We start from the raw sequence: 27992 nt of genomic DNA, 5'->3' as shown, positions 1-27992 counted from the left end.
TATATGATTTATATATCGTAAAGGAAAGTAACCATTACAACAAGCTGAGCTGAGGGAATGCTTTGAATCTATAAGGCCAACACATCTTCTAGTTCTAATCCAATTATCAAGAGGTGTTTCTTCTGATTTCTCTTTCTAGCCAGATCGAACGAAACATATAATAGTAATATTATTCTCAAATTAAAGACCAAAATAACCACACCTTAGGCTTTCACGACTTAACACGAACAGTTACATGGCGTAGATCAAAGTTACAAAACTATATGGTAACTGGGCGACCCAATCTTTATTTCATACAATAGAATAATAATTAGAACATGTCCATTTCACACTCTTATATAGTTAAGCTAATTCAACTTATAAAGCTGGAGCTATTGTCGGAGTAATCATGAAATTTACGGGCTCGGGTCCCAATTCCGGTGCTGGTGCGACTATTCCCGAGCGTTTGATCTCCACCATTCCACGGCGTGCATTTCCGCCTTGTTCTTCACACAACCTGGGAAGATATATACCTGCCAAATCAAGCACATATCCATGATTAAGGGATGACAAAACTTATTTTGCATTTCGGATTTTATGAATCTATCTCATCTAAAACTTTGAACTTTGAACTGTTAGAGAAAGAATATTATACATATTTATTCATTAAAGTTTATTTATGTTAAAAGATATTATTGGGTCGGATCCACGTGCTACTTTGCCAATTTACACATTAGCTTGTCTCCTCCTTTTTAAATCCTACTTATAACATATGGATATACCATTATGGTGTTAGAAAAGACATGCTATTTTTCTACTATGATATGAAGCGGGTATCTTTAAGCTATGGAAACAAGGCAATTCATCCCTCTTGTGAGGATTCTTAATGACGGATAACTCAAACCGTGATTGCTTCAGATCTGCTTTTGCAAGGAGAAACCGGCGAGCGCGAGTCTACTATATAAACTACTCCCTCAGTTTTAATTTAAATGACATACTTTCCTTACTAGTCCGTTCGAAAAAGAATAACACATTTTTATATCTGGAAATAATTCAACTTTAAATTTTTTTTACCCACTTTTATAGCCACACAAATATCATGACCCCACAAAGATTTTGCCACTTAAGTTTTAGGAACACATATTTCATAAGTGTTATTTTTTTTTCCTTAAACTTTATGTCAAGTCAGTCTACGTTAACTAAAATTGAAACAGAGAAAATAGTATTTATAATTAAATACTGCAATTTTTAACAAGTACCTTCGCCAGCAGCAAGGTTGAAGTAGAGATCAATAATATTAGGGCAATGTTTGTAGCACTGAGGGGAGCACAACTTCTGGGTAAAGTGGCACTCGAGGAGAGAATCAGAAGAAATTCCGAGGGTATTCCTATCAACACCGCAAGCCTGAATACACTGGTCGGTTTCAATCCAGTCTTTGAGCTTATCAGCCTCAATTTCGGACGTCTTACATGTATATACTTCTTCACCACTCCTTCGGAGATGTTTCTCTAACGCGCAACGCTTCCCAGTACTTGATATCGCAAATGCACACGAGTCCTTGTTTAGATTCTCACATGTTATGCTCCCTGCGTATTATCACACAATATTTAATGCACACTTTGTAACAAAATACACATGTTTAGTATTTCAAAACATTAGAAAAACATTGATTACTGCATAAAGGCGGAGCAAAGATTTGAACTTTATGAGTTCTATTTCTAAGATAATGACATCAGGTATTAGTAACTGAGTTTAATTTTTGTACATATTTAACAAATTTCTTAATACAAACATGATTTGAATTAGAGCTACTAGATTTGACCAAACTCGTACGTAACCTTCTAGCTCCGACTCTGATTATGTAGACAATAAAAAATAATTGTGAAAAATGGCTTTCTTTGCAAGGACAACTGACCTAGTGTGACTTGCACACAGAAGACAAGTGCACAAGCAACAATAGTGAAAGTAAAGCTATGGAATGAAGCAACCATGGTGAAAAATCTAGCAACAATTGATGAGACTATAAATTCTTTTTAAGTATATATAGCTCTTTTGGATTTCGACTCTCCTTTTTTTGTGGTTTTCCAAGAACTACTCGATGCAAAAATATACAAATGAGAAGCCCTATTTATACCGTTAAGTTTCAACCAAAGTAAAAGCTACACACTCCCAACACTTTGGGAATTTTGTGAAGTCACATGGTGGGACCTAACGAAGACTTGGAATTTATGAATTTTATTGACCCCATTGGCTAGGGAGGAAAAGGAAGAAAGTTCTAGTGAATTGTAAGGCACGACTATGTCATCCATGGCGAACTTGATATCATTGACAATTGGCACATGTCCATATAAAACAAATTCATAAAATTTTTAAAAATATGATTATCCATGAAATTTTGTAAAGTTTTTACAATTTTTTGAAAAATGAATTTTTCAAAATCACTTTTCCAAAAAAATCAGAAATATTATTTTCCCCACTCACAAAAATATAATTTTTTTCAAGTAAAATGAATGTCCAAATATAATTTTAAATTTTAAATATCATTTTTCAACTTAACTTCAAATACTTTTTTTTTCAAAAACTACAATTTTTATGTTCAAACGCCTGATAAGTTTAACGGACTCACAATATCTTGTCATTCCGTTATTATGCCTCTATAACGATTCGACTGGTCGTTTTGAGAATCTGCACTTCTTTCGGTGTTTTGAGAGCTCAAGCATCTCCGCATGATGTATTATGACTTGCGTAAATCGTCAGTGTTGGTTTTCAAGTTATCCGGAATCGATTTGGAATGATGCACTTCAAGATTTAAGCTCTAAGTTGGAAGAATTGACTAAGATTGGATTTTTAGGTAAACGATCTCGGAATCGGGGTTTGAAGGTTCCAGCAGGTTCGTATGATGACTTCGGACTTGGGCGTATGTTCGGATCGGGTTTTGGATAACCCGGGAGAATTTCGGCGCCTATTCTGGAAGTTAGCATTTTGGAAGAATTTCATCATATTTAGATTGAAGTGCATTAATTTTATCGATGCCCGTTTGGGATTCCGAGTCTGAGAATAGCTTGTATGGTGATTCTGGTATTGGGAGTGCGTTCGGAAATGGATTTGGAAGTCCGTAGGTCATTTTGGAGTCGTTTGGCAAAAGTTAGAAATTTGAAGGCTTTTGACAAGTTTGACCGAAAGTGGACCTTTTGATATCAGGGTCGGAATCCGATTCCGAAAGTTGAAGCAGGTTCGTAATGTCAAATGTGACTTGTGTGCAAAATTTGAGGTCAATCGGACATGATTTGATAGGTTTCAGCATCGGTTGTGGAAGTTTGAAGTTTCAAGTTCATTGAATTCAAATTGAGGTGTGATTCGTCGCTCCAATGTTGTTTTGTGTGTTTTGAGGCCTCGAGTAGGTCCGTGTTATGTTATGGGACTTGTTGGTATGTTGGGACGGGGTCCCGGGGTCCGGGTGGGCTACGGGTCATTTTCCTCCTATTTTGAACTACTGTATCTATCATCTAGTTTTCCTTCATCGAGTTTGTGTCCTTGATCTCGTGTTCGCGTAGTGTTATTTTGGAGGGTGGAATATTTTCTCTTCGCGTTCGCAACTACCCTCTCGCGCTCGCGAAGTTCTGCCATCTCCTTCTTCGCGTTCGCATTCCATATGTCGCGTTCGCGAAGTGCAAACCAGGCCTCGGGAACTGGTGATCATTTTCCTCTTCGCGTTCGCGTGTCTCGTACGCGTCCGCGTAAGTCCTGTCCCTTGTTCATCGCGTTCATGTCCCGTTTCTCGCGTTTGCGAAGGATATTCTGGGAAGCTTTTGTTTTCTTCTCGTGGACTAGGGTAAATGTTCTCTACTCATTATTTATCTTATATCACGAATCTACCCTCGTTTTTGGTAATTGGATTATGAATTTTATAGAGGAAATTGGAGGTTTGGCCTAAAGTTCATAATATGAATTTTTGAGTTTTAAACATCGAATTGGAGTCGGGTTTGAGTGAAACTAGTATGGTTCGACTCGTACTTGAATGGGTAGTCGTATTTTGTAAAATTTATCGGGTTTCGAGGTGCGGGCCCAGGGGTTGACTTTTGGGTCGATTTTTAGACTTTGTTAAAGATTGAGACTTTATGATCCAGAGTAGTCTCTTATGAGTTTTATTTGTGCTTTTGAAGTTATTTTGATTAGATGTGAGCCGCCCGGAGGTCATACCACCCGAGGAGTTCATTTTTGAGTATCGGTTTGCCTTCTTTGAGGTAAATGTTTTGCCTAACTTTGTTGAGGAAATTTTCCTACTATTTGACATTATTTTCTACATGCGAGGGTGATACATATATGAGGTGACGAGCATCTATGCATCTGCCAGGGTAACCATGCTCGGGGGGTAAAATATGTTATAAACTGTGTCTTGTAGAATCACGTGATCTTCTTGCCTCATGCCTTACTTGGCTCCTAGATACTAAGAACATAGTATTAAATGTTAGAAACTAAGACTTAGCTTATTATAACTTGATCAAATTTGATGGAAATTCTGAGAATACATTGGTGTGTTTAATTCGGTCATCAATATGCATAATCATTGATACATTGCTATGGCCGATATTCTTGAGATACTAGATTTTATACTTGTGTTGTAGATCAATTGTGAAATTTGTTGGAATACTTAAATTATAAGGTTCCTGTGGGTTTATTGAATTATTGTTGGCTTGGAAAGTTGTGATTGGGATTCATTTGAAATATTCGTTTAAACACTCTCCTTGACGTTATTTACGCTTCCTGCCTTGTTTGTCATTGATATACATATGCTTGGTAAGGAAGAGTGTAAAGCACGAAGGGTGATGCCGTGCCTTTGTTTATACATTATCATGTGAGGGAGAGTGTAAAGCATGAAGGGTGATTACGTGCCATATTATTTGAGAGTTAAAGCACGAAGGGTGATGCAGTGCTATATTATTTGAGAGTTAAAGCACAAAGGGTGATGTCGTGCCATATTATTGAGAGTAAAAGCACGAAGGGTGATGCCGTGCCATATCATTGTGAGTAAAAGAACGAAGGGTGATGTCGTGCCATGTTATGTGAGTAAAAGTACGAAGGGTGATGCCGTGCCATTGTATTTATATTATTACGCTTTCATGTTATGGTGTGTTCATGGCACGAAGGGCGTTTCCGTGCAAGTGAGGACGAGAGACATGCATTATGTTGTGATATTTCTTTCTTGCAGATACCTTCATGTATTTACCTGGAATTGTTATTGTCGTGTTCATGGTTCTTATGTGATATGCCGTTACTGTTCTGTCTTTTTCCTCTATCACCTTTGTTGTCATGTTATATCATGCCTATTTCTTGCTGTTATGATTTCATCCATGCCATCTGTTTTGTTGCACTTAAGTGTAGGTCTTCTTCCATACTAATCGTTCATGTCCCTACTTGCTGACTTATAATGATCATGAGTCCGCTTCCTTATTTGTCATATTTGTCTTCATGCCTTCACCTTGCTAGTTAGTCGAAGTTACATTCCTTTTTCCTAATGATTGTCATTACCTATATGTTTTCTGTTCAGTCTGTTACTGATGTTCTCATGTATATTCTCATCCTCCATAGTTATTTGCGTATTTCCCACTCTGTTATTTCTGTTATCGGCATTTCTGTCATTTGGTTGGTACTGCTTTACGCATAATTAGTGAGGATGAGATAAATGCACGAAGGATGTTGTCGTGCCGTTGAATTTGACGTTTTGAGTATATTTCTCACATTATGAAAGTTTTGAGGTGATTGTTGTGATTTATTGGCTTTCGCTCTCAGGAAAGGATTGGGGTGAGATTTTGATACCTGTTGAATTGTGTTTTCTTTTAGTACTCCGTTATTGCTTTGTATAATCGTTTTGTGTGCTCTACTCTATTGTACTGTAGTATAGTTCTATTGTTAGTTACATTACAGGTTTTATCAATGAGCATCTTTTAACCAAAGCCTCGTCACTACTTCGACGAGGTTAGACAAAATACTTACTCAGTACATGGAGTCGGTTGTACTGATATTACACTTGTGCACATTGCGTACAAATGTTAGCTGTTGTTGTTGCTGTGCTCTATGGTTGCCTGGATTGAAGATGTACCTGCGTTCCTGTTGGAGATGCCTCTTGTTCATGGTAGCCTTAGATTTATAAAAACTCTGTTTATATACTTTTCAAACAGAAGATGTATTTACTTCATATCAACTTTTATATTCTATTCTTAGAAGTTCATGATTTGTTCTACCAGTCCTTGGGGATGTATAAGATTTAGATAACTCATTTGTTAAATTGTTTTATTAAGTTGATTGAAAATGGGTAATCATTAATTGGCTTACCTAGCGGGTTGGGTTAGGTGCCATCATGACTAGTGAATTCCGGGTCGTGACAGCCTTACTCGAAGTCGGTCATGCTCAGTCTCGATCTTCATCGAGCACTTCGATCTTCATGCTCCATACTCTGCCATTGAGCTCGATCCTGGCCGATTACGAGCTTACTCTCGAGGAAGCTCCTCGTGCCTATGAAATCGGACATGCCCGATTTTGACCGCATATAGATAGTCCTCTTGGTTTTTGGAGTGTAATGAGAAGAAATGAATTTAAGACTTTGACTTCATACCTTGATCAATTATGACATCAACATCTTGACATAAGCGACGGAAGCGATTGAAGTATCGCATCTGCACAGTTCCCAAGGTCATTAATTAATGCCAGTGGATGGTCGGCCACTAGTGCTTTCAAACCATTCAAGTGGCTATTATAAATAGACCATCTTCATAATCTTCTAAAATTTTACTTTCAAACTTCTTCTAATCTTCAAAAGCTCTTCTATTCTCTTTAAGTTCATCAACTTTGCAGGTTTCCGCTTGCCAATCTCTTACTAAAACACAAATTCTGCCTTCTTCTGCTTTAACCTCATATATCAATGGAAAAAACATCAAAGACCGTCCCCCAAAAACAAAAAGCCTCCTCATCGCAGCCGACCGGTGACAAAACACTGGTGGAGCTACGTATCGAAGAGTACATCCCCGGTCCATGCGAACTTACTTCTAACTTTAAAGTCAAAAAACCTTATCCAGTTCCTGGCCGATGCGGCTCATGTCTAGGTACATCTGTTTGATATCTGAAGGCGATCTCGAGTAGGTGAAAAAAGACTGCCACTGGGAGAATAAAGAGGTGGTGATTCCTACCCCCGAGGAGGATATCACCACTCATGTGAAAGGGTTCTTAAGTGTATATACTTACCCTTTCACACTGGGTTCCGTCGATCCCGTTATAATCGACTTCTGCCGTCAATACAGGGTAACCCTATGCCAGATCTACCCCTCTTTTTGGCGCATTATCATTTTGCTCAGATTCTTTTTGAGCAAGGTCGAGGGGATGTCTTTCACCTTCGATCATCTCATTAGATTATATAGCCCCGTCTTTATCGTGGCAGACTGATACGACTTCAGCGTCGGGCCTCGAAGGTGTTATTCTAAAGCATTGACGAGGACATGGACCAAGGATGGATGGGCCAGTTTGTCCGAGTCAAGACCTCTGACTTAATCCCGACCGAGAAGATGCCATTCCCCGAAGAATGGAACATGAAACATAAGTGGAACCTCATCGATAACGTTTGATTACTTGTTATGTTTCCTTTACCTCTTCTCATCTATACTCTTTTTTATTGTGCAATTTCACCCTGGTTTCCTGGTGCAGTACCGGACCTTATGGGTTGGGTTCAACAACTGGTTTCAACCTCTTCGTATGCTGAGTGCTCGTGGCGCGATTTGGCCAAGGGTCGATGGGAGGCTAAAAATCATGGTAAGTTCCCCTGTTCGTGTTTGATGCCTTCCTGTGAAATACTTCTTTTTAACTTGATTTCTTCTCATTCAGGTCTCAAAGATAATGTCGTCATAAGGCTGCCTCCCCCCAGGGAAGAGGAAGTCTCGAAGCTGACGAAAGACAAGAAAAGGAGAAGGGCCTCGCCTTCAGATACCCCGAAGCCCAGGAAAAGCAGGGATCGAAAGTCAAAGGCCAATTCCTCCATTCTGTCTGCCGATGTAGTCCAAACACTACGAGATATAGACGAGGAGGGAGAAGATGCCAACTACCTGCTGGTGGCTCAGAAGAAGGGAGGCATCGAAGCTTCAAGAACTGCTGATCTGATGACGGTCGAAGAAGTTCAACCGTAGACCGAGATGATCTCAGAGGAAGGTCCGACCAGAGTCCCAAATCATCGGGTGTTGACTATGCCTCCTGCCGTGATGAGAAACCGACGGGTGTGCCCGAAGGGTCTAGTTCTGAGACCCTTCAAAGAGAAGAGAATGCCCCGAGTGACTCGCTCGGGGTAATTAACATTGATGATTTGCCTCCCGATCCCACGTTCTCTAAGGGGCAGTTTCGGGATGCCCGGTCCATGGGGACCCCTGATGTGGGGACGACCCCGAAGGGGATGATATATTTCACGACTTCTTTACGGGGGTCGATGATGTTCCCGACCTGGACGCATCACTCATTTTTGATGAGGCTCTGCGACTTCTGAGCCAAGTGAGTTTTAGCCCATGTTGTTATGTTTGTGTTTGTATTTATTTTTCTAATTCTCATTTCCTTCCTTTCTATACAGGCTACGGCGCTCCATCGAGAAGTGTCTTCCAAGTATCAAGCTGACCTAGCCCGATGTGTGGCCGATCTCAATAAGCTTGCGGAGGAGAGAGACGCCCTCAAACTCCTCTATGTGCAAAAAGAAGAGGAAATCAAGAGTATTTGAGCCGTGTTGACAAGAGCTTATCAAGATCAGACCGAGCTCAATGAACGGGAAATGTAAATTTTTGGTAGCTTGTTATGTATTAGCTCGATATTGGCGACTAACACTTTAATCCCGCAGGTTTAGCAGAAGCCCGAATTGGTTGAACAGCTTTGTGAGGAGGCCAAGATGAAGGAGAAAGAGACTTTGGGGTGGAAGCAGAACATGGACCGTCTCGCCTCGGAGAAAGATGCGGTTTGGGCCCAACTATCTTCGGTTGAGCTTCAACTCCAAAGTGTGAAGGAGGAGAATTTGGCCCAAACCCGGAAGGTTGAAGAGCTTGAGACTCGGTTGGCTGCTGAGCTTGCAAGGGCCACATCTGAGGCAGGGGCTCTTGTGGCTTCCTACCAAGCCGATGCTGAAGCTACTAACATTCGGGCAAAGGAAATTTCTGATGTTGCTGAGGTTAAATTGACCCGTGTTTCCAAGCATGCTAGGAGCCAGTCTCGGAGAGAGCCTCTTGAGGAGGTACATGCTCATGGCTTCAACCTCATGGCTGATATCGAGAGTGCAAACTAGGCACTTAGGAGTTTTTCTCATTATGTTTTGTATAAGACCCTGTGTGGTCTTTGTAAATACTTTGCATATTTGAAAGATTCCTTTTCTTTTTGTTTTCTCTGATTTTTGATTTATGATATATTCTATTTTGCCTTTGCCTTGTGAAAATTTTGTTGCAATCGGATTGCTATAGCCTCTATAATCTAGTGAGCAATATCTCAAACTCAGAGTAGAACAAAACCCTTAGATTTTTTAGCTAAGCGAGGGCGAGTCCCCGAGCTCAATAATATATTCTGGATTTTGATTTCGAATGGCTTGATTGAAGCCATAATTGCACTGTTTTTATAGCTGAATTCGAGTAAGTTTCGAATTCACAGTAACAAACCCCTTAAGATTTTATATCAAATAATGATGAATCCTCGAGCTATATTTAAGTCAATTTTATTTGAGCTCGGAATAGTGAAACCCTTAGGTCCGAGTTGAGTGAGAACAAGGTCTCGAACTCTAAATGTATTGGCCCTTAGGCTCTTTTAGGTTAGACCGATATGGCCTCTAAAAGATGGCTATTATTTCCCCCTTTCGGCTTAAAAAACTTGGTAAATATTTCTTTATGCCTTAGCATGTATTTTTTACCTATTGGAATTTTTGAGGGTTCGATGTCGGTTGAAACCCTTTTGCTTTTTGTGCCTTAGCACGTTTGTGTTAAGATAGTTTGATACCTCTTAAGATTTTTTGAGGGCTGATTTTATCGAAGCCCTTTTGATTATTTGCCGAGGGTAGCCTTTTTTTTAACCGATTTTTCAAAGAATTTGAAGGCCTATCATTATTGCCGAATTTGGACATCTACGAGCCGCGTTATTTAGGCCGTAGCCTTTAGTTTGGCCGTAGACCTCGGGTACGTATTTTGGACGTAGCCTTTAGTTTGGCCGTAGCCTTCAGGTATGCCTCTTGGGCTTATTTTCCAATAACATTTCGAACTTGTTTGAAATGTCAGTCCCCGAGAATGGTGGCCTTGGCCTATAGATCGAGGGGTGCCTCTTTGAAGTCTTATGAATTTGAGTTTAGATAACTCGAATATGCTTATCATCGATGGCAGTCCCCGAGTGTATATTTTCACTTTGTCTCTTGAACCATTTCTCACAATATCATAAGCACGAGGTTTGTATAGTAGAGAATTGTCTTCGAGACACAAAATGTTTAATGAAGAGAGAATGCTTCTTTGAATAATTTATACATGCACACATGTTTTGCCATCGGGGCTCGACTAATCTATATAGACACGATTCACTTGACCATTTGGCCCATTACAAAGCTTCCCTATCGAGGCCCTTTGACATGAAGCACTATTCTCGACAATATAACATCCGAGGGTGATGCCCCCCAGTATTCGAGGTTGATTACAAAGAAGACTTGGATACTGTTGAATTGTCCTCAGGTAGCACATAATTGTTGCCTCGTTAAAAACCTCGCCGGAAAAATCCATTTGGGATAAAAATCGATCTAAGGGAAAAAGAGTGCAACGCGCACTTTAAAACCCGAGGTCTCGATGTCTTTGGTCGAACTCCTGCAATGAGTTAGCGTCGAATATATATAAACGAAAGAAGGGAGAAAGTCATACCTTAACAATAATATCGTTTGAGAAGTGATATGTTCCAGTTGTTTGGGAGTGGTTTTCCGTTCATTGTTCTGAGTTTATAAGACCCTTTTCCAACTATATCGAGGACTTGATAGGGTCCTTTCCAATTCGTGCCGAGCTTCCCTTCATTAGGATCTCGAGTGTTGATGGTGACCTTACTTAGGACTAAGTCCCCAACCCTGAAGTGGTGAAGGTTGGTTCTTCTATTGTAGTACCTTTAGATTTGTTGCTTTTGTGCAACCATTCGAACGAGTGCCGCTTCTTGTTTTTCATATAATAATTCGAGGCTAGTATTCATAGCCTCGTGGTTTAATTCCTCCGTTGCATGTCGAAATCTTGTGCTGGGTTCTCCGACTTCGACTAGAATCAAGGCTTCGGAGCCATATACTAAGGAAAACGGAGTTGCCCCTGTACTGGACTTCGATGTTGTTCGATATGCCCAAAGGACTTCGGGCAGAATTTCTCTCCATTTCCCTTTAGCTTCGTTCAACCTTTTCTTCAGGTTTTGGATGACAGTCTTGTTCGTCGATTCGGCCTGTCCGTTCCCACTAGGGTGATATGATGTTGACAATATCCTTTTTATTTTATGGTCTTCGAGAAATTTCATCACTTTACTGCAGATAAATTGTTTACCATTATCGCATACTATTTCTGTGGGTATCCCAAATCGACACATGATGTGATCTCAGATGAAGTCTATAACCTTTTTTTCTCTCACTTTCTTCAATGCCTGTGCTTCAACCCATTTAAAGAAATAGTCAGTCATAAATAAAATAAACTTAGCTTTACCTGGGGCCGATGGCAGAGGGCCGACGATATCTATCCCCCATTTCATGAATGGCCATGAGGATAGGACTGAATGAAGTTGTTCTCCGGGCTGATGGATCATCAGTTTAAAACTTTGACATTTATCACATTTTCGAACAAACTCCCTAGTGTCTTTTTCCATGCTATCCCAGTAGTATCCTGCTCTAATGATTTTGTGAATCAGTGATTCGGCGCCGGAGTGGTTCCCACAAGTGCCTCATGTACTTTTCATAAAACATAATCGGTGTCTCCTGGTCCTAAGTATACTGCCAATGGCCCATCGAATGTCCTTCTGTATAATGTTCCATCTTCAGCCAATGTGAATCAAGCAACTTTGGTTCGTAGGGCCCTCGACTCTTTAGGGTCCGATGGGAGCTTTCCATTCATCAAGTATTCAATATATTTATTCATCCAATCCCAGGTTATGCTTGTACAGTTTATCTCGGCATGACCTTCCTCGATCACAGATCTAGAGAGTTGAACGACAGTCCCCGAGCTGATTTCATCCTCCTCGACCGATGACCCCAAGTTTGCAAGTGCATCAGCCTTATTGTTTTGTTCTCGAGGTATATGCTGTAAAGTCCACTCCTTGAAACGAGAAATTGCGTACCTTGTTCTTCTCGAACTAGGACACCACTTACCGCGATTTCCAATACTGCCAAGTACAAGTAAAGTTTCTCATCTGCCTTTGGAGTGTGAAGTAGTGGTGGTCTCGATAGGTATCGCTTCAACTCTTCCAATGCATGTTGGCATTCCGGGGTCCAGGCAAAATCGTTCTTCTTTTTGAGTAAAGAGAAAAATCTGTGGCTTCAATCCGACGACCTCGAAATAAATTGGCCTAAGGCAGCTATCTGTCCAGTTAGCCTATGTACGGCTTTTACACTGTCCATGAAGATGATGTCTTAGATGGCCTTGATTTTATCGGGGTTGATCTCGATCCCCCGATTCGATACCATGAAGCCAAGGAACTTTCCCGAACCAACCCCGAAAGCATATTTCTGGGGGTTGAGCTTCATGTTGTATTTCCTTAAAATCTCGAACGTTTCCTGCAAATGATCCAAATGGTCCTCGGCACACAAAGACTTAACTAGCATGTCATCAATATAAACCTCCATTGATTTACCTATTTGTTCTTCGAATATTTTATTTACTAGGTGCTGGTAAGTAGCTCCTGCACTTTTTAGCCCGAAGGGCATTACATTATAACAATATGTTCCATACTTGGTGATAAATAAAGTCTTTTCTTGGTCTTCCGGGTTCATTTGGATTTGACTGTACCCGGAATAGGCATCGAGGAAAGTAAGGATCTCGTGGCCGGCCGTGGCATCGATCATACGATCGATGTTAGGTAGTGGAAAAGAATCTTTGGGGTACTCCTTGTTTAAATCTTTATAATCTACACACATTCTAAGTTTATTTCCTTTTTTAGGGACTACAACTACATTGGCTAGCCATTCGGGATATTTCACCTCCCGAATAGATCCTATTTTGAGAAGTTTAGTTACCTCGTCCTTTATGAATGCATGCTTTACTTCGCACTGGGCTCTTCTCTTTTGCTTCACCGGTTTGAATCTAGGGTCCAGGCTTAGCCGATGTGTCATTACCTCCGGTGGAATCCCTGTCATGTATGTTATCAACAGGAAATTGAATAAGGTTTTTCTTGAGTTCGGGGGTCAATCCCGTTCCCAGGTATACCTTTCATTCAGGTAGGTACTCGATCAATATAATATGTTCCAGCTCTTCAATCGTTGATTTGATAGGGTTAGTATCTTCGAGAACAACAAAAGTTTGAGGGGTCAGAAAATCCTCCTCCTTCTCTTCTTCTTCTTCTTCTTCTTCTTCTTCTTCTTCTTCTTCTTCTTCTTCTTCTTCTTCTTCTTCTTCTTCTTCTTCTTCTTCTTCTTCTTTTTCTATCTCCCGCTTCTCCGATTCGGTCGAGGCTAGTGGCTGTGATTGCTATTTGACTTCCTGTTTATCTTTGATGCTCGACCTTTTCGAGGTTGATACTGTCGACATCGGTGTTACCTCATCGACCATAAATATTTCCTTTGCATCATGCTGCTCCCCGTATATTATTTTTACGCCGTCTGATGTTGGAAAATTTATCATTTGGTGGAGAGTCGAAGGGACTGCCCTCATATTGTGGATCCAAGGCCTTCTGAGTAGGGCATTGTACCTCATGTCTCCCTCGATTACGTGGAACTTAGTTTCTTGAATAGTTCCAACCATGTTCATTGGTAGAATAATCTCCCCTTTAGTTGTTTCAGTGGCCATATTGAAGCCGTTTAGGACCCGAGCTATAGGCACAATTTGATTTTGTAGGACGAGCTGGTCCACGATCCTCAATCGGATGATATTCGTCGAGCTACTTAGATCCACTAAAACACGCTTACATTGAACTTTATTTAATAAGATAGAAATTACCAGAGCGTCATTGTGGGGCTGAGAAACGCCTTCTGCTTCTTCGTCGTTGAATGATAAAGTGCTTTCGGGCATATAATCTCCGGTTTGTTTTTCCCTATGATATCTTAGTGCGTTTGAATATGGGTCCATGTGGAATGTCGACCCCACCGACGATCATATGAATGACACATTAGGGTTCCTCCTGTTCATTTTTCTTGTTGGCGTCTCTTTCTCTGAAAATGATTCTTGGCTCGATCGCTGAGGAACTCTCGAAGGTGGCCCTCATTGAATAGATGGGCTACCTCTTCCCTTAATTGCCTGCAATCTTCGATTTTGTGGCCATGCATGTCATGATACTTGCACAACAAATTTGGGTTTCGTTGAGAAGGATCGGTTTATATGGATCTGGTCCACCTAGTATCTTTGATCCTTTCGTTAGCCGATACAATGCCTGATACATCGATGCTAATGTTATATTCTGATAACCGAGGTGCTTCTATGGGATCGACGTACTTGTCAAAACCACTCTTGCTCATAAGTCCCCGAGAATTCTGTCCTCGATCACTTCTCCGATCGTTCCAGGTGGAATTGCGTCCTGAACCATTATTCCTTGGATCTGCGATATATGGTTGATATCGGTCCCTGTTCGACCTTGGCTCCCTGTCGACGTCCCTCTGGTTTTTAACTGCCGACCTGTTTGGATGTGCTGAACCGGAAGGGGCTCCCAATTGATCGTCCTCAACTCTGATCTTTGATTGGTATCGATTGTGCACATCTGCCTAAGTTACAGCTGGATATTCGGTCAATTTGTTTTTCAACTGACGTGATGCTATCGAACTCCGCTCATTCAACCCTTGGGTGAAAGCTTGAACGACCCAATCATCTGTGACCAGTGGCAACTCCATGCGTTCTGTTTGAAATCGAGACACGAACTCCCTCAACATTTCATTATCCCTTTGTCTTACCTTGAAAAGGTCCGATTTCCTCATTGCGACCTTCTTGGCCTCGGCGTATGCCTTTACAAAAGAATCTGCTAACATGGCACATGAGTCGATAGAATTTGGTGGCAGGTTGTGATACAAAATTATTGCTCCCTTCGAAATGGTCTCTCCGAATTTTTTCAACAGCACATATTCGATTTCATCATCCTCTAAATCATTACCCTTGATGGCGCATGTATATGAAGTAACATGTTCGTTGGGATCGGTGGTACCATTATATTTGGGTATGTCTGGCATACGAAACTTCTTTGGAATAAGATTTAGAGTCGTACTTGGAGGAAAGGGCTTTTGTATAAACTTCTTCGAATCCATCCCTTTGAAGATTGGCGGTGCCCCTGTATTTGATCAACTCGAGAGTTGTATGTCTCCCTTTTTTTATCGTTTTCTTCGATTCTCTTCTCCCCTGATTCAATTCTTTTGGTGAGCTCCTCGAGCATTTTAATTATCACAGTATCAATCCCCAATTCGTTACCATTCGGCTTCTCCGATACTGGCTTGGTACAACGAGTAATTTTTGGCTCGACCCTACTTTCGAGGTGATGAAAATGCTCGAAGCACTGACAAAATGGGTGAAATCTAGCGAAGAGGCAAATGATAGAGACAAATGACAAGAAGGTGGAAACTTACAATTCGAGAGTCGATAAGATCCCGGGAGCACCTTTGATATTGAAGGGGCCAGATTCCAAAAAGTTCATTCAGAAGCCTTTCCCTCCGAGCGCGGCACCAAACCCAATTCCAAAATGGTTCCGAATTCCCGATATTCCCATATACAATGGGACCACAGATCCATACGAGCATGCGACCTCCTAGACGTGTGCAATAAAAGGCTGCATTTCTGACATGATCATTTTGAATGTCTAGAGTATCTTCAAAAGATTATGGAATCATGGGTTTGAGATATGGCTCATCAAATCTCTCAGTTGGAGCTACTCTTATGCCTTTCTCTTGTACGTGACATGCAATGATAAGCTAATGTTTCTTACTTGAACTTGTGGCTTGCGAAGTTTTCTGGTCCAGACATTTCTTTTAAAGCAGCTGCGAATGGAATTATCTTTTATTTGTTCATATTTTTTTTCATAAATGGACTAATTCTCATGTTGGTGCAGTGGGAGATGATGTTCCCAAAAGCGCATGGCTCATAAGCAAGATGGGAAGGTTAACCACAGGGGTGCAGTATGAATCACAGTGTAATTTTCGTGGATACTACTCACTCATTTAGTTTCCTTGGTAAAGAGGTATTCATTACATATTCACTAGTAAACAAGGTATATTCCTAGTTAGGAAATTTGCTCCTTCCAACCAAAAAGAAGAGAAGAAGAAAAAAATTGTTTTTGTACAAAAGATCCATCAGGCAGTTTTGTTTATCCTGTGCTGCGTACCAGTTTGTCTGATGTAATGCAATCCTTTGGAAGGAATCCATCTGCAGTGAACATGCTTGGCTACTTCACACTGAGGAAGTGCTTTAAGCTTATTTCAATGTTTTATAGGGAAAAAGCTTGGGTATCTAGTCAAAATGTTCATTTACAGCTTATAAATTGTTTCGTAACCCAGCAATGCATGCGTACAGAGCGTGTGAGAGAGAGAAGAGGAGAAGGGAAACAACATAAAATGTGTCCATATGTGGATTGTGGTCTCTGTGTGTTTGGCAGATTGAGAGGATGAGCAAGTATCTTATCATGCGCTCCGTTTATCAAATTTCATATGGGATATTATCTTTATTGGTTCTGTTTAATTTTGATAGTTGGAAGCAAAAATGGCGCAAAGTATAAGAACTTAGAAAATTGGAGCTGTGCCATTGGCTATGGAGTGGGATCAGGCAGCCCTTTGAGCCCATCCTTCAATTTTGGTCTTGAGCTTGCTAAAAGTTCACAGGTTTGATGTATTTTCTTCTTCCTGTGGTGTGTTAAGATCTCTTGTGTGCTAATTTTCCTTACTGCTGCAAAACCCCGGTTCTCATTTGTTGCTATTGACATTTGAGCCTGTATTTCTAAACTGATTTTTGGCTGGAAAAGGAGAATACTTCGTGAAGTTTTATGGGCTAGGCTGTTACACTTGCTGGTTATGCACTTGCCATTGTCTTAGATTGTATGCATGTAATTTGTACCTGGGATAAACCTCTAATATTACCTAGCTTTTACTGCAGTTTATTGCTTCATTCTATCAACATGTGGTGGTTCAAAGACGGGTATGCTTCTCTTCCTTGAGGAAATCAGAATTTTGAAAATTGCAAATTCCATTCAGAATGTTTAGCATCACTGTTTGTATATGCCTTTTGAAGTTGCTCAAGTTCAACTTATTTTGGCAGTAATATTAGTTAATATCAGCAGTTTATGATAAAGAAAGTGCAATTTTGCTGAACGATTCATAAGAATTCTGTTGCACTAGCTTCCTTTTATTTTGGATTTAGATATTTGTTGTAATTAATCTGTTATTATGCCCCATTTGGTACATAAAGGCATTCTCTTGGTCTTGATAGTTGATAAGTCTTTTTTGTGTTAATTTGTCTAGGAAGAAATGTGCATCAATGGTATCCATGGATTTGAAGCTGTATAATTGCCGGTGTAATATAGAACTCAGTTTTAGTTGAGGCCTCATATATTGAATAATCTCTGCCACTGCAGAAAGTATGTATAGTTCAATTCTTCAGGATTTGTGTGCAATAGCCAAATCTAGAAAGCAAAAGAAGTACACAGGAAAACCATAGAGGCCACACCAGTAATCAAATCAGAAAGGTGGCATCACAGTGAAAAATACGGAGAAGATGAAAGTTCTTAATAATGTAAAAAGCTTTTGCTTGAGATGTATTTATAACATCTAATTTGGAAAAATAGAAGAATGTGTCTTGGGATCAGAATTCCTTGTTTTGGTTTAGTGCTTTTGGCATTATTCTTTTTTCTGAGAATTGCATTTGGCATTATTCTTTTGGAAGCTTTCTGTGCTTCGTTTAAGTAGTACTTATACAATAATTTATGTAATGACAGGTGAAAAATCCACTAGAAGAAGATGAAGTAGTTGGAATTACTAACTATATTGACTTTGGATTTGAGTTGCAGACAAGGTATTCCAAGATAGTATAGTAAGCTGTAGGCTTACCAGAGTAGGGTAGGATCTGACTTGGTTGTGAACTTTTGCGGTAGGGTTAATGATGAGAAAGCTCCAAGCAGCATCCAAGATTCCACCTTTCAAGTTGCTGCATCTTGGCAAGCTAATAAAAATTTCTTACTTAAGGTAAGAGCCTTCTGAATCCTTTGCTCATTTGCACGTACTAACTGAAATAATGGATAATAACTGCAAAGGTTACACTGCCACAGGGAAAGGTGGGGCCTCTAAGCTCATCTCTAGCATTGGCGTTTAAGTCATGGTGGAAACCTTCCTTCACTTTCAATATTTCAGGTAATAGAGATTTTATACCAGACATATAACATAATCAAACAGTTCATTCATTTCATAGTTGTAAGTTATTTAGTTCATCACAGTGTCACAATGTTTGTTAAAATGATATGGAAAAGAAAATCTGTTGGATTTCTTTGCCAACTGTTTGATAAAACAAATGGAGTTTCCCATCCCCCAGGCATTCTATCTTCATATTAAGAGATGTAGATCACAAGCGTTGAGCCTCAATGGCTGATGATAGATGCTCCCAACTTAAACCCTAACCTGTGCAATTATAAGTTTTGTGCCTAATCTTTGTTTGAAGATTTAGTTTCTGAGAATCAGTTTATATTGGTTGACAGCTACCAGAGATCGTACCAAAGGAGCAACAGCCTTCGGATTTGGCATTCGTGTTGACAATATTAGAGAAGGAAGGTTGGTTATCTTTCAGTTCTATATGGAGTCCATATCATTTTGTGATTAGTATATGATCCTCGTTCTACAGCCAGCAATCTACCAAAGCTGGCTAAGAATTTCCTTTGATGGCAAGGCCAGATAATTTATCCCGTCTACTAGATTTTAATTTTGTCATAACTGTCCTGGATCAAAATCTTGAAATCCTGATTTTTGGCCCAAAATAATTCATAGGATCTCTGTAGCCCATTACTCGCTTAAAGAGTTTCTTAATGCTTGATATCTTTGAAATTGCAGCTATCAAAGGGCTGATCCAAACTTTGTAATGCTGACCCCAACTAAGGAGCACTTGGCAGAAGGCATACACTGGAAAGTTGGGAAGAGACCATTACTTCAATCTGATGTGAATTCTGGGAATTTCGATGGCATGCCTAGGGAATTAAGACCCTTTGGCAAAATGTTGTAGTGTCATTTCTTTGTTCTAGTTGTCATTTTCATAGCTGCCAGCTATTGTAGTTATGATGGCCTTATCGGCCCAGCTTTGTATTGATATTTAGTCTGCATTCGCAATTGTCTTGCAATGTGGCCCATGCCTAAAGTATGATATTATATGTTCAGAGTCCCTTAGTCGCAAGTTGGTACGCAAGAATAGGTGAGGCACCGGGTGCCGGTCTTGCCCCCTCGGTTCTGGGCGTGACAAAAAGTGGTATCACAACAGTTCTATCGTAGAGAGTCTACAAGCCATGTCTAGTAGATTCTTGTTTATGTATGTGTCGTGCACCACACTTATAAGCAGGAGGCTACAGGGAATTTAGGACTGTCACTCTTTCTTCTTACTCTAGATCGTGTGGTAGAGCTCAGTTGTTGAAGTTTTCAGAATAAAGTGATTGAAAGAAATGTTAGCAGGGAAATAAGAAGAGAGTTAATGAAGCATTATGAGTAAGATGTGATACATGGATGACAACGGTAGATAAAAAATAATGATGATACTATAGAGTCTATAGTCAAGTAAAGGAAAATATGAGAGGTGACAGGCCTTGAGACAACAAAAGAGTATAGGCCATAAAGTCATTTCCTCATTTCGAGAAATAAGTTCGTGACTCCAACGCGACTATCAGAAGGAAAAGTTAGACCCCAGAGTAATAGAAATCAGTACGGCCTGGTGAACAAGATAAACTAAACATGAATTAGGTACTGAATGATTTGATAATAGCCGAAATCACGAGAATTCCAGAGATTGTGTTCCGGTGAGAATAGAATGGACGACAGAAGAATAACCTTTAAAGGACATTCAGGAAGACACTTCCCGAAAGCAAACAATGTGAGAAAAGTTAAGCTTAAGGGACTATGTGTGCCAGTTACACTAAGTGTCACCCTCGTGAGTAAGGAATTTTGTTATCCTTGGTACATAAATATTACCGCAAGGCGAGTAAGGGTCATCGATGATGTGAAAAGACGCCAAAAATGAAGAGGTAAAACATCTATAGGCAGATTGTCGTAGCTCTAACTCTTAGTACTCCCCTAAATGGGGGAATATGGAATGACGTGATATTAAGTCAGAATTAAGTGGTTCTAGTAACTATGGAATGGTAAAGAAAGAATGCGATAAAATGAGAAAGGGGCAAAATTGCACTTATTCAAATCCTACAGATATGCAATGATTCCAGAACATTATGCAAACACGACGTCAAGGAAAGGAAGTTAGGGTTCCTTCCCGGGATGTTATTGATAAATAAGGAGCTAGCGCGAGAGGTAAATAAAGACAAATGAAATAACCCAAGAAAGAGTACACGGAATATTGATATGAGAGTGGGCCAACGAGTGGTTAGTAGTTGATTCAGGAAGAGCCTAATTATGGCTAGATAAGAGGATACAGACAAATCAATAGATCGTGCAAGATAAACAGAGTGAACCCCAACATGGGGAATTCAACCTCGAAGTTATGACATTATAATACTTGAGATATATTCAAATAGGAGTTGGGGAAGTTAAAAAGGTACCGTATTAGTGTTACGGAAATAAAAGAGAGTGTCACTATGAAGACAGTCAAAATATCAGTTCAGAAGCAACCCTACAAGCACAAGAGCGTGTAGGTAAGTAACTGCGGATAAGTATAGGCAATGAAGGATATCAAAAGGTCCGTTGAGTATACAATGTAATAAGCTCATAACTTTACAAGAGTTAGAGGGTCCTCCCTAAGTACTACAATGAAAGACTATCTAAGGAAAATAAGGAAGAAGGCTTCAACCTAAACTTAGTGACCTAAAGAGGAAATGGTCTTATAACAACAGTCTCAAAAAAACATTGTATGCACTCCATAAGAAAGTGGCACCCACCATGGCTAATGAATGAGAAGTATATATCAAAAGTAATACTTGAGATTGTATGAGTTGCACGAAAATTCCGGCATGTGTGGGAACTAAGATAAGCTAACTAGTCATGCAACAAGCGGCAGAACGACCAGAAGAAGTAATAGCTTACGTTTAAAGAAAGCTGAGAAGGAACGAAAGGAATTATTCGATCAATGATCCAAAGTTAGCTCCACTTAAGAGTTCGGAGTATTATCCATGCAACATATATGTTGACAATCATATAGTCGTAGAAGACCCCGGTATAAGTTAAAAGAGAGAATTGAGCCCAGGGCATAAACAAAGGATTAAATTGTTACAAGATTGTATCCTGGATATTCCACAGCGTCCATCAAGGGCTAAAGTAATAACTAATACCATGAGCCACAGATCAGAAGACAGCTTAAGCCTACATAAAGGCTGATAAGAAGGAAGAGGAAACTAAAGAATTCATCAACCAAGTAAAATCAGGAGTATGATTATTGGCCCAGACAATTATAGAAATCGTGATTGAGAACCTTGCAGAATTATCCTTAATATTAGAGGCATAAGAGAGATAGTACAATAAAACCACCATATTCTATAACGGCCCTACGATAGAGCCAGTTAGAAGAGTATCAACCTCATAAAAAGTCAGCATGGAGCTACCACCAGATTGCGTATGCACCAGAGGTGCAAGTATTATAAGAGAGCTTCAAGTTGTGGATGTGAATTATACTTGTGTGAAAGGGAGGTCATGAAGGAGATAGAAGATGTGATGCGAGACTTTAAGGTAAGTAAGGTAAAGGTGAACAACGTACGAGATACTCAAATGCAGAAGGTTGTGAATAGTCCATACTTCGGATAGAAGGCTAGAAGTGCGGGGATTCAATATCCAGGAATGATAGCGGCATCGTCAGTGGCATATCTTGCAGCCTATGGTTTCTAGGTATCGAGAGGTCTATTTAAGAGAGTAAAAGAAGAGGTGGAGATGATATGATGTCTCGCTTGATGTTCGAGAATAACACAAGGAAATCTATGGTGCAAGTAAGTTGAAGGAAGGTTGCGAATAATATAAACAGATATGTGTAGGTCGCAAACTATTGTATTGTAAAGCGACAAGGTTCTAGAAGACAGGAGTATGGGTAAGAAATGGCGAGTGAGAAGGTGCCGAGAATGGATAAGCCCTCAGGATTAAGCCCATGAAAACAAGAGAGATAATGGTTTCTTTAAGTTATAAAAAGCTCAGTATTGCCTGAATAAACTCAAAGCAGTCTAAGACTAGTAGCATTTAGAAGAGATAGAATGCTGCCCAGGTAGTAAAATAAAGGTGTAATTATGATAGATAAAGGATGACGTTTTGTCTTCGATTGAGTAATGAGTACATGAATTGTACAGGATTAAAATACCCACGTAAGGCGAATCGCCTTGGGATGACTATGATATGAAATAGGGTTATGGAAGTACAGTATCGCCCCCAGGTGGATCAGGAAAATCACTTCAAATATTCCACGATGCATCGTAAGCCTTAGTGGCAATATATTACGTAAGAAGGTTTAAGTTATCAATGGAAGATTATAGATAAACATTGAGGTGAATCAACAATGGATGGATAAAAGTTTCAAAGTATGAGATGAGATTAGGCCGTCATTCTTAAGATGAACAGTAATGAGGAAGCATTAAAGGACTTAGATTTAGACATATAGGATAAGCAACGAGAGTAACCTGGAGTTTGGTAGCAGACCTCAGTAACGATAAATCGAAGTAAGAGTGATGGTATACTAACCTACCTAGATGTAGTAAAGCCATAAGGAGAGATAACCAAAGCTATAAAACAAGATATAGCAATATTCGTAAGTTCAACAAAGTACTGAGCGAAGAACTTCAAGTATACCTATAGACACCTAGAGGGACAACTTGTCATAACTCTATATATGTTCACAAAGTGAATCCTAGAGATTGGATAAAGGCTGGAGGAAAAAGGAAAGAAGAGTCGCATAAGCACACATACAAGGAAAAAGTCGTACATGCGGCATGACGAAAAGGTAGCAACAATTACGAGATTGGAAGGATTCCGACCACAAGCCGTGGTGTGAGAAAGAGGCCTAAAGGGGGGAATGCCCTAGCCTTTGGAATTATTCACAGAACAGTTGCCTAGATGGCAAGGAGAGTACTAGAGTATTCAGAAGACATAGGTTATGAAAATGATAAGTGCATCAGTCAACATTCGAGGACGAATGTTCCAAAGGAGGGAATGATGTTACACCCCATATTTTCGTACGTGAAAGTACGCCATAAATAAATTGATGAAAGTTCGAGAATGAGATTATTTTGGGATTATAAGTATTATATTATTTCAAATAAGGGATAAGTAAATTCATGTAGGCGAGAGGGTAAGCAAATCGAAGAAAATACATTTCGACGAAGTTTGACAATTTGGGATAGAGCTACAATACCTGGTATTTATGGACTAGTGCCATACAAGGTATTACATGACCATGATAGTAAGGTATACAAAGTGTGTTAAAAGCGAGTAGTATTATAAGTAATTTGAGATACTTCTTAATTGTGGGGATAATTGAATAATTATGGATTTTTAAGTGGGAGATTAATTTGTAAATGGAATTTTTGGATAAAGCTTAAGGGAGACAACCCCCCCCCCTCAACGTGGCAGCAAGCATAAAAGTCTTAATTAAGCCTAATGTGACTAAGTAAGTCTTGAGATAAGGTGGCAAGATTGGAGGAGTCTTTGTGTCCAAGTCATCACATAGTGGGGCCCATAACATATAACTTTAAGAGATCTCTTACCTTATTCAAAGAGTGATGATAAGACTTGTTAGAGATTTCCTTACAGATGGAGTTCAAGCAAACAATTTTAAGAAGGTTTCTTACCTTATTAAGGTAGGATGGTAGTAACGGATGAATCACTTTGCCTAAAAGCCATTTATTGGTTCATCTTTTTGTGAGGAATTAAGCTTCTATGTGAATAGATCCCTAAAAGTACACTATGTTGAGTGTACAAACACGGAAAGGAAAAAGAAGCACGAATCTGGATTGGTCGAGATGCAATTCTAAGAGAGAACGGTACAATATATCTCAAGAATATCATGCGGATTTTTTTCTACTTCGATCCGCCGTTATGTGTTTTGTCGTAATTGGCGTGTATTAGAGGGATTGTCAAGAGAATCAGCTCAGGTATGGTAAAGATAAACCTTTCTTTCATTTTGGCATGATCTTGTATTACATGTGTTTGATAACGAAGCATAAAGATAAGTTCATACTCCCTAATTTATATACATTATCCTAGTCTTATAAATTACAGTATACTCTTTATCGGGACTTCATATTTAATTGAGTATTGTCTTCTTCCAGTCAAGAGAGAAGAGAGCCTATATATACAGTATTACAGTATTTTCATTATCATCGAGCTATAATCGATGGGCAGGCCCCTATTGGAAAACCTCTGATAAGATGGTAAGTTATATACCGAGCCTAGTGTAGCCGAGCGCCTATGAGCGAGCCCAGTTGGCCGAGATATAGAGCCTAGTATAGATGAGCACCTATGAGCGAGCCTACTACGGCAGAGCAGTTATATATATCGAGCCTTATAAGGCCGGACAACTATTTTACTTACTATGTTGAGAGAGTTGAGTCAGTATCAGCAGGTGAGCATATCTTCAGATTATCTTTGATTCCCAGTTACTTTCAGTTATTATATTATTAGTTCAGTTTCAGATTTCAGTATATTGCCTTACATACTCGGTATATTATTTCGTACTGACGTCCCTTTTCTGGGGGCATTGCATTCCATGCGTACAGGTTCATTCAGATAGATGGGTAGACCTCCTCATTAGATATTGCCCGAGTTCAGCTTGATCGGTAAGCTCCATGACCTTCGGAGTTGCCGGGTCTAGAGCTTTATGTACATCTTGTGTATACATGTATATATGTTATGAGTAGGTCGGGGCCCTGTTCCGATCACAATATATCCATCAGTAGAGGCTTGTAGACATATCCTGTCAGTTAATGCAGTATGTTGGGCTTGTAGGTCTTTTATGTATATTTTGTTAGTTTGCTAGCTATAGTAGTTATGACGGCCTTGTCGGCCCAGCTTTGTATTGATATTTAGTCAGCATTCGCAATTGTCTTGCAATGTGGCCGATGGATAAATTATGACATTGTATGTTCAGAGTCCCTTAGTGGCAAGTTGGTACGCAAGAATAGGTGAGGCACCGGGTACCGATCTCGCCCCCCGGTTCGGGGCGTGACAAAAAGTGGTATCAGAGCAGTTCTGTCCTAGGGAGTCTACAAGCCGTGTCTAGTAGAGTCTTGTTTATGGGTGTGTCGTTCACTACACTTATAAGCAGGAGGCTACAGGGCATTTAAGACTGTCACCCTTTCTTCTTACTCTAGATCGTGTGGTAGAGCTCAATTATAAGAACTCTATTTCCTAAACTCTATCCTATTCATAATACGACGATGCCTACATCCAGAAAGGAAGTTGGTAAGAGATTGCATATGGCTATGGAAGGGTTGAGTCAGGGGAACTCGATTTTTCATGATGCTTATGATGAGTAAGTGTAAGGTCTTCAGTAGATCATGTGTGTACTAAGACGTGTAAGCCTCTTGATAAGGAGCCTTAAGGCAGGAATATCTATCCACCCCTATGGTGAAAGGCAAGGAGAGATTCAGAAAATAGATACAAGTTTGAACAAGAAAAAGAAGCAAGATGAAGAAGGATACGAGGCACCCAGTTAATGAAGATTATCGGTATTTACAATATATAAGCCTTTTGAGTTACCTTCAACAATAACATATGTATGTACAATTGGCCACACCCATCTAATTTATGCCCTATGGGGGCTAACAAAAGTAGTATAAGAGAAGGGCGAGATATCAATATCCAGCTGGGGTTAGAGTAACCCAAAATGTTGGATGGATTGTTAGCGTTAGCTGACATTATCGAAGGATTACAAACGTAATAATAATTCTCCTTATGAGATACCCAGATGGTGCATTCTAGAATAGTACAACTAGATATGAATACTACAATGTTCAAAATTATTTTTCTTACAAAGACAGGCACTGGAATCCTGGAAGGGATAAATATTACCTTAGTATGGCTCCCGTCCCTAGTAGAGAAAGAATGTTAGGCAACCCGAAGAGCCAGTGGATGGAACAAGGGGAGCTAAAAGTAAAAGAATATCTTGTTGAAGTTTTCAGAATAAAGTGATAGAAAGAAATGTTAGCAGGAAAATAAGAAGAGAGTTAATGAAGCATTATGAGTAAGATGTGATACATGGATGACAACGGTAGATAAAAAAAATGATGATACAATAAATTCTATAGTCAAGCGAAGGAAAATACGAGAGGTGACAGGCCTTGAGACAACAAAAAGGTATAGGCCATAAAGTCATATCCTCATTTCGAGAAATAAGTTCGTGACTCCAAAGCGACTACCAGAAGGAAAAGTTAGACCCAGAGTAATAGAAATAAGTACGGGCTGGTGAACAAGATAAACTAAACATGAATTAGGGACTAAATGATTTGATAATAGCTGGCATCACGAGAATTCCAGAGATTGCATTCCGGTGAGAATAGAATAGACGACATAAGAATAACCTTTAAAGGACATTCAAGAAGACGCTTTCCTAAAGAAAAGTATGTTATCAAAGTTAAGCTTAAGGGACTATGTGTGCCAGTTACACTAAGTGTCACCCTCGCGAGTAAGGAATTATGTTATCCATGGTACAGAAGGATTACTGCAAGGCGAGTAAGGGTCATCGATGATGTAAAATGACGCCAAAAATGAAGAGGTAAAATATCTATAGGCAGATTGTCGTATCTCTAACTCTTAGTACTCCCCTAAAAAGGGAATATGGAGTGACGTGATATTAAGTCAGAATTAAGTGGTTCTAGTAACTATGGAATGGTAAAGAAAGAATGCTAAGGAAAGATCAGGTGCCAAGAGAGGATCATTATAAAAAGGATAAAGGATTGTAACATGGCTATTGAATTAAAAATGGCTTCAGCTCAAAGGGGTTGACTAGGGATATCACATTGGTAGGCTACGAAAGCTTTCAAGTTTCAAATTGGATCAAGGAGAGCGTACAATCATTTCTCAAGTCGAGCTACACTTAGAATTTCGCCTAGAAAAACATTCATGGCAAGATTTAGACTTATTGGCACGGAACTTGGACTTGCAATTCAATACCTCACCTCTCAAGCTGCTGGATTGTTAAAGAGAACAGTGTCGAGAGCCCACAACAACCATAGCTAAGTTTGAAAATCTCAAATGGCTCAAAGAAACCACTCGATGATTGTTTTAGTCAACATAAGAGTCTAAAGGTCACAACTAGAGTTATTGTAGGCCAATCAACTTGTTTCTAACCATAAGGTCGAAGGTAAATATGTTAGTACCAAGTGAAGCCTACTTGAGACACTTTTATTCATTACTACCATATACACAAAATTATAAAGAAAACAGACTCCATCCCTTAAAAAGGTTGTCACGCCATCCATCGTTGGGAAGAGCCACCCAGTTCACATAACATCCACCTTTGAAAAGAACCGTGGCATGAAGAAAACCAAAGGCTTATTGTTCACACAAAACATAAAAAGAAGCTAACAACTTAAAAAGAAGCTACTAAAGTAAATAAGAAGCTATGCTACTAAGGAAAAACAATGAAAAAAGTTATGAAGTAAACTACAAAAGGTAGACTGAATTGTACAAAATGAAGTAAAGCGAATATATACGTAATGGAAATAAATAT

At 39.7% G+C, this 27992-nt stretch overlaps 2 protein-coding genes across 2 annotated transcripts; one reads left to right on the top strand and one right to left on the bottom strand.

Annotated features, from left to right (window-relative positions):
- Positions 1–50: 50 nt before the first annotated feature.
- On the bottom strand, positions 51–2063 carry LOC107767557 (uncharacterized). The gene is made up of 3 exons (XM_016586596.2): positions 1895–2063; positions 1239–1565; positions 51–512 (listed from the first exon to the last, which is right to left on the bottom strand). The coding sequence occupies exons 1-3, from the start codon at positions 1968–1970 to the stop codon at positions 358–360; spliced, it is 558 nt and encodes a 185-aa protein (XP_016442082.1). The 5' UTR covers positions 1971–2063; the 3' UTR covers positions 51–357.
- A 13884-nt stretch (positions 2064–15947) lies between these two features.
- Positions 15948–19358, top strand: LOC142164381 (uncharacterized). The gene is made up of 9 exons (XM_075222354.1): positions 15948–16053; positions 16213–16293; positions 16848–16978; positions 17250–17291; positions 18088–18164; positions 18244–18334; positions 18418–18499; positions 18841–18913; positions 19190–19358. The coding sequence occupies exons 1-9, from the start codon at positions 15960–15962 to the stop codon at positions 19356–19358; spliced, it is 840 nt and encodes a 279-aa protein (XP_075078455.1). The 5' UTR covers positions 15948–15959.
- The last annotated feature ends 8634 nt before the right edge of the window (positions 19359–27992 follow it).

This window comes from Nicotiana tabacum, chromosome 9, assembly GCF_000715075.1.
Source record: "Nicotiana tabacum cultivar K326 chromosome 9, ASM71507v2, whole genome shotgun sequence".
In the NCBI taxonomy this organism is placed as follows: Eukaryota; Viridiplantae; Streptophyta; class Magnoliopsida; order Solanales; family Solanaceae; genus Nicotiana; species Nicotiana tabacum.
The sequence above is the reverse complement of the archived record's forward strand: the minus strand, read 5'-3'. Positions and strand labels throughout refer to the sequence as shown.